A 7500-nucleotide genomic window follows, 5' to 3' on the forward strand; every position below is an offset into this window, starting at 1 on the left:
CAATGTAACCATGCTCCACAGGGAAAGAGAACCACAGAGAGAGAGAGAGAGAGAGGGAAAGAGAGATAGAGAGGGAAAGAGAGAGAGAGGAGGAAGACTTTAAATGGACCGGTGTGTAAGTGTGTGTGCAGCTACAACACCAGAATCCCACCCCACCCTTTTGAGAGTCAGCAATAGGACGGTAAGCCCATCCATAACCCACAGAAACATACTGGGCGGTTCTGTTATATATATTGTTTTTTTTTCTTCTTACTTCACCAAAACACACTCATACTGGAAAAAAACAGAAAACAAACATGTATACAATTTTTAACATTGTGTGAAGTTAACCAATGAAAAGTGAAAACACACATATACAGCTTTTTTTTTTTTGTTTTAAGTTTTTTGGTTTTTATCGCCCGCTCTTCCTTCCTTTTTTTCTTTTTTTGGTTCAAATTAGTCACTTTTTTTCTAAAAACTGAAGAAAAAAACAGCTATTTTAAGCTGTGGTATAAAAATGAAAACAGCATGACTTTTTTTCGTCCCCCACCCGTCCCCCAAACCCCACACCCCACCCGCCCGAGCCCCCAAATCTCCTCAGATATACGGATCGGTAAAGCACTTCAAATGAAGCACATGCTTAAATAAAATGGAAAAAACCAGCGTCATGCATGTTCAGAGCGGATCACATGCTTTCCCCCCCCCCTCGGTTTGCGCATGTGAGCGGTCATGATGCCGTCGAGAAGCGAGTGGCTTCCTGCTCAAACTTACACAAGAGACAAGACAGGAAACGTCACTTGCTTTAAACGTCACAGTGTCACCCAATCCCCCCCAAATCCCCCATCCCCCTTAAAAAAAACGAGAAAACGTGCCAGTGCCTTTTGTGGCAGGAGATTTAACACGACATGTATGCCTTCGGTGCTCTTGTGTTGTCGGCATATCCCCCCCCTCATATGCCCGCAGTCGTCCGGGGACGTCTTACTTTTTAAAGAGTCCACTTTGTATGATAGCAGTTTAACATTCCTGTATATATCTATATATTCGGCTCTTGTGTGTGTTCTGCTGGTATTCACAATACAATAAGCATGTGCTACATTGGGAGACGTGACGTCAGGCGTGTGTGTGTGAGTGAGTGTGAGTGTGTGTGTGTGTGTGTGTTTTTTTCCTCGACATTACGACAAAAACGGCACAACCACAAACCCGGAGAAGAGACGAGACAAAAAAAAACACCATCCCAGCTCGAGAATAATCTATAAACTGTATATATTTATACATAAATGTAAGGAGTGATTTGCAAAAAAAAAAAAAGAAATTGTGTAGAGAAAGCAAGTGAAGCGAATGACGTGATAAAATAGCTGGAATTAGTACTCTCGGCACGTGATTTGTGGCTGCGGACATGACATTTTTGTGGCACAGTGTCTACTATTAAAACAATGAAGGAGATCTTTGATAACTGTTGGTCCTCGTGTGTTTTTTTTTTTTTGCTCTCTTCACACTTGTACGGTTCTCAGTACGACCTTTGTTTCAGCGAACTATAAGCTGAGAGGAATGATGATCTTTGGCCTGGATTTCTCCAGCTGCAGCTTGTATTTTCACCGGAGCTCAAACAGGAATATACTACCCTTTAATTCAGGCTTTTTAAAGGTCCCATGGCATGAAAATGTCACTTTATGAGGTTTTTTAACATTAATATGAGTCCCCCCCAGCCTGCCTATGGTCCTCCAGTGGCTAGAAATGGTGAACTATTCCAGTGAGTCAGCATGCACAACACCAGGGCCTCTCCTGCAGCCATCATTAATGGTTTTGAATACAACTGTGCTTTTCCTACTATGACATGTCAACATGTCTGCCGTGACAAAGGTCTACACCCAACGCTTATGAAAAATCTTCACTTCATGTCAAGGTTCATGCCTATTTTATACTTCTTTTAGCCCACAGAGTTAGCTACATTACTAAAAAATATTCCCATCAGGGTCCAAGAAAACATTACCACTTAACACCACAAAGTTAGCTACCTCACTTTTAACATCCTGGTCATTTTGGGTCTCAACCTATTCTGGCGAGATACCAGAAACCTGCTCGAAAGCTACCGGTAGCTCGAGAGCTGCTTGTTGGAGACCCCGATCTAAAGGCTCACGCAACCTAAAAGGTTGCTGCTGGAAAAAAGAAATAAATGCAACAACACTGGCGTTTCACACAAAAGTGCTCTACAAATAAAATGTATTATTAGGTATCGTAACTCTTCTCTTCTGTGTTTTCTGTCAGCTCTCTGCTGCCTTCATGGGATCGGGACGTCACAGTATCATCTTAAATGAACTCCAGACTGCAGCGTTATGAATCGGTCATCTTTAAAGTCTTCATTAAACATTAACATCATTTATCTTTAATAAGACTGTGAACATAGCCGTCATTCAATATGATTTAATACTAATCATAACAATAATAGGGCCTAATCATTACTATTCAGGGCAATTAGCCTACATCTTGTTAGATGGTGGGGCGGTAAGGGACCTGGATAATGGATAGGGGTGGATTAGACCAGTGGTTTTCAAGCTTTTTTTCAATAATGTTCCCCCCTTTGAACAGGTTTTTTTAAGCCATGTACCCTCTAACCAGCGTGAATAATGTTTGGTAGTAAAACAAAGTGTCTATAAAGAGGAAGAATACAGCGACGTCAGCGATAGATTCACTAAACTACAGCCTTGGACCTGGACAACATTTAGATGATGATGAAGAAAGACGGGAGAGAGAAGGAAGAAAGGCAAGAATAGGTCGGAAATAGTAATAACTAGTAGAACAGTAAAAAGGAGGACGGCAACACTAGGGCGACAAAAGGGATACAAAATTCAAATAAGCGACAAACTTCTAAAAAAGTGACAAAAACTTTGAAAAAAGCAGAAAAAAAACTTTGAAGAAAAAAAGACAGTATAAAAAGTAATGAAGAAAGGCAAGAATAGGTCAAAAACAGAGACAAAAACTTTGAAAAAAGCGACAAACTTGGAGAAAAACAAGACAGTAGAAGTAACTACAGCCTTGGAACTGAAAAACATTTTTCAAAAAATGTCACAGACCCCCTGCAGTCCTCCAGAGTACCCCTAGGGGGAAACATACCCCCTGCAGTCCTCCAGAGTACCCCTAGGGGGACACGTACCCCCTGCAGTCCACGAAAGTACCCCTAGGGGGACACGTACCCCCTGCAGTCCACCAAAGTACCCCTGGTGGGACACGTACCCCCTGCAGTCCTCAAAAGTACCCCTAGGGGGACACGTACCCCCTGCAGTCCTCCAAAGTACCCCTAGGGGGACACGGACCCCCTGCAGTCCACCAAAGTACCCCTAGGGGACACGTACCCCCTGCAGTCCTCCAAAGTACCCCTAGGGGGACACGTACCCCCCTGCAGTCCTCAAAAGTACCCCTAGGGGGACACGTACCCCCCTGCAGTCCTCCAAAGTACCCCTAGGGGGACACGTACCCTAGAACAGAACACATGCTAGATTCATGCACATATTATACAATAAACACTTAAACAATACAAAAACAAAACAACATAATGGGACCTTTGAAAAAATGTATTATATTACATTAATAGCAACAATATAGTGGAACTGGTGCAGTTCATATCACTCAGGTAGGAAAACAACAATAACGAATGAACTGGCTGATCATTCAACAGGCCACCAGTCAACAGGTCTGTAGTTATAGCTCCGTTATTAAGAGACATTAGCTCTACTGGCACGCCGGTGTTCTGCTTTGAACAAACGTTTCCATGTTAGACTCCCCTCCTGGCATTTCATACATTACAGTCCGTATGAATCCCCACACATGTTCACACTGCTTCAGGTATTTAATGTCAGAGACAAAGAATGCCTCGAAGCAGACATCAACGGCCTGTAGCAGTGCTTCTTGTTCCAGGGCCTGTCCAGCTATTATGACGAAGGCCCGAAACGCACTCTGACCGTTCCCCAGCGTCAGGATGTGGGGGTGTGGTGTGCATGCCTTGGCCTCATGGAGGTACTCCACCATGTTTATTCCAGGCTAAAACAGAAAGAATACAAGACAGCAAGTGAGGGAGTGCGAGCCAGTAAGGACCAAATGTCCACTGACTACTATAGTAGAATACAGATATAGACATTGTGAGGATCATTTTCCTGGTCCTCACTAGAGAAATGATTGTTTTATGATAAAGTCTAGTTAGCTTTACAATTGGGAAAAGATTCAGTGCATCTCTTATTCATAAAGCTGAACTGTAATAGTCTACATTTCATTGCACACAAGTCTTGATGGTTATGGCATATAGCTCACATTACAGAAAACTATGAAAGGATTCAGACCTCAATTGGCCTAAAAAGCCATAAATCAATTGATGAAAATGTGTGCGGCCCACCTATCTGACTACGCTATCTGGCCCATAGGCAGCCGGGTTGGGTGGTCAGATAGGTGGGCTGCACATGCTTTGTAGATGTAATGGGTTAAGTACAAAAATGTCAACCTTCTGATAAATATGTTAATGTCTGCACTCAATACTTTGTTGGTGCCTGTTTTAGAACCAGTTACTGCATCAGTGCAGTGTGGTACAGAGGTAATCAGCCTGTGGCACTGCTGATGTGTTGTAGAAGCCCAGGATGCTTTGATAGTGACCAACGCGTTGTAAGCTTGTAGAACGTCCATTTTCCGAATACTGTCAGGCTATATTTGATGCCTGTCCCCCAAAAGTATAGTAAAACAAACCTGGATATGCATGTGTGCGTGCACACATTCTTGAGCTCAGATATGTTGATGAAATGAATAAAGTTTCCCCTTTTAGATGTGCTTGAGGACTTACAGGCTTATGGTCGATGAAGGCCAAGCTGCATTCCTGAATGGTGTGGCGAGCCACTTTCGCCACAAGGTGAAGGTGGAAGCAAGGCTGGCAGGAAGACATATGTGTCAAGATGATGTGGAATGGCATACCTGTGATTTTTTCATTCAATATCCAACTAAAATAAAACCCATGCTAACTGTTACGTGCAGTTAATTCCCGCCCTGCAGCTGGTTAGTTTGTAGTTTAGTTAATCCTCCTATTATTGGGCCGGAAGGCGGCAGAGATCCAAGTACCGGAGTACAGTCATTGCGTTTCTGTGGCAGTAAACGTGTCACACACACCCTTAACTAACTGTGCTATATTCAGAGTTGTACAAGATATTCAAGGCTGACAATGTTAACATGACAACAGCAGAGCTGCGCACGCACACACACACACGCACACACACACCCCGCAGCCTCATAGTAGAGTCACTAGCTCAGCTATGCTGTGGATGGGAAAACAAATATTTCTTATATAAGGTCTGTCAGCTGCCAATGTGTCAAAGCGTTAATGACAAAGCTGTCCATTGATCTGAAACAAACACAAAAAGAGCTGAAGCAAAAATACAATTGCTACTGTATTACAAAAGCAATGCAGACTAGCAGCAGAATGTAATCCAATGTGAAGATAGCAGCCATTTTATTTAGCATCACAAAATATAGAGATAACAATCCTCCCTCTCTCGCTATACAACTCATATGACAAAATACATACATAATGTAAAATGTCTATGTTTTTACTTCACGAGAATATTTGTGGCTGCTCACAGCAGAGCCTTCAGGGCACGACTGTCAGTATAACAGTCTACAGCAGTGGTTCCCAAACTTTTTATTATATATCTCTTAACCCTTCACTCAAGTGGCCCTATTGTGGGTCACCACATTACTTAAATAACTGCACATAAATGCATTTAGTCAGACATATCAGGTTATCTCACTGTTTTTACATACTTTAATCAGTCAAACACTGTGTTATACCTTCACATTTCACATTAAAAGCTTCAGGAAAAACAAGCGCGTTCATTTATAGCCAGTTAAAATATTATAGCTAGCAAAGCAACTAGCTGACGGCCTGTTGGCTAGTAAACTTGCTAACTGGCGAATCACCTGGCTAGCTTGAAACTAGCTGGCAAATTAGCCTGATGAACTCAATAAACATGAGCATATGCCCATGGGCATTATGAACTTGTCTCATTAATTCATTAATATAGTTCAGACCAAACGGATAAGCTGTTGGCTATCCGTGCTTCCACGATAACGGCTAAATGGCTAACGTTAGCTACGTTGTTAGCCAAACCAACCAACTAGCCTCGACAATATAAAGATACTACTTTAATAATTAACACAACACAGACTATGTGAATTAGACATGTAGTTAGTGTACACAAACCTAGGGGGACACGTACCCCCTGCAGTCCCCCAGAGTACCCCTAGGGGACACGTACCCCCTGCAGTCCCCCAGAGTACCTCTAGGGGGACACGTACCCCCTGCAGTCCCCCAGAGTACCTCTAGGGGGACACGTACCCCCTGCAGTCCTCCAGAGTACCCCTAGGGGGACACGTACCCCCTGCAGTCCTCCAGAGTACCCCCTGCAGTCCTCCAAAGTACCCCTAGGGGGACACGTACCCCCTGCAGTCCTCCAGAGTTCCTCTAGGGGGACACGTACCCCCTGCAGTCCTCCAGAGTACCCCTAGGGGGACACGTACCCCCTGCAGTCCCCCAGAGTACCTCCAGGGGGACACGTACTCCCTGCAGTCCCCCAGAGTTCCCCTAGGGGGACACGTACCCCCTGCAGTCCTCCAGAGTACCCCTAGGGGGACACGTACCCCCATTGGGGGAGGCTTTATTTCTTCACACGTAATGTAGGTCAATGGAGGCCACGCTAAAAAAACGATTATGCGTCTTGATAACACGCCAAAATGGCATACGAATTGGCGTGTCATACATACACCACTTAGTGAGATCAGTCTGAGAAAGCGTAGCTCCTATGGCGCCATTTTGATGCTACCAAGCCATCATCTCCCGTTAGCATCCCATTGACTGCCATTCATTTTGACGTCACTTTGACAGAGAATAACTTTACATCTGAAGCGTTTAAAGACTCTATTTGTCCGTTGTTTATTTCTAAAGAAACACGACAATGTATAAAAGGCTCCATTACCTTGTAGCTCACGTTATGGCTCCGTAGCAGACGTTTTTATAACAATAGGCTAACGATTGGGTCATAACCACGAGACTTCCTGTCTCATAGTAGAGGAGTTACCGTATAGTACAGGAGAAGCTCTCAGGCAGTTTGGACTTCCATCAGCTGTTTAAGTGTAATGACTAATGTTAACTATCATTTTAGTGATCAATAATGAGCCTGTGTCTATGTTATCTCCTTACATATACCTACGCTCTCCGTCTCTGCTAGATTGGGAATGATTGAGATTTCTCTTGGCACAGCTACCAGAAGACTTCCAACTTTCAGACAGGTTGCTCACGTCACATCTACGTCTTCAAGCTCAGTTGGAGGCTGCTCAGTAACGCTCAGCCATCACCGGGAAAGAGCTTCTAATGTCCTTCACTGGTCTCTGTGTCCATTATTATTATTGTACCGTCTGTGGTTCTACACCAGCAGAGTGTCTGTGCCGCTCTGGAACCAGTTTTCCTTCTTTTAGGCTGTCGACAACACAAAG

The 7500-nt window shown here is 43.8% G+C and overlaps 2 protein-coding genes across 2 annotated transcripts in view; one reads left to right on the plus strand and one right to left on the minus strand.

The window, feature by feature from the left end:
* The window catches only part of LOC144532306 (ras-related protein ORAB-1), a 12343-nt gene extending 10911 nt beyond the window's left edge, over positions 1 to 1432 (plus strand). Inside the window, exon 6 of the mRNA XM_078272999.1 lies at positions 1 to 1432. This exon is cut by the window's left edge and continues 276 nt beyond it. The gene's annotated coding sequence lies outside the window, so the exon portion shown is untranslated.
* Positions 1433 to 3323: 1891 nt separating this feature from the next.
* Positions 3324 to 5547, minus strand: LOC144532314 (uncharacterized). Its single transcript, XM_078273011.1, has 2 exons — positions 4802 to 5547; positions 3324 to 4014 (listed from the first exon to the last, which is right to left on the minus strand). Exons 1-2 carry the CDS (start codon positions 4925 to 4927, stop codon positions 3706 to 3708), a joined length of 435 nt encoding a protein of 144 aa, XP_078129137.1. The 5' UTR covers positions 4928 to 5547; the 3' UTR covers positions 3324 to 3705.
* Between the last annotated feature and the right edge of the window lie 1953 nt (positions 5548 to 7500).

This window comes from Sander vitreus, chromosome 2 (genome assembly GCF_031162955.1).
Source record: "Sander vitreus isolate 19-12246 chromosome 2, sanVit1, whole genome shotgun sequence".
In the NCBI taxonomy this organism is placed as follows: domain Eukaryota; kingdom Metazoa; phylum Chordata; class Actinopteri; order Perciformes; family Percidae; genus Sander; species Sander vitreus.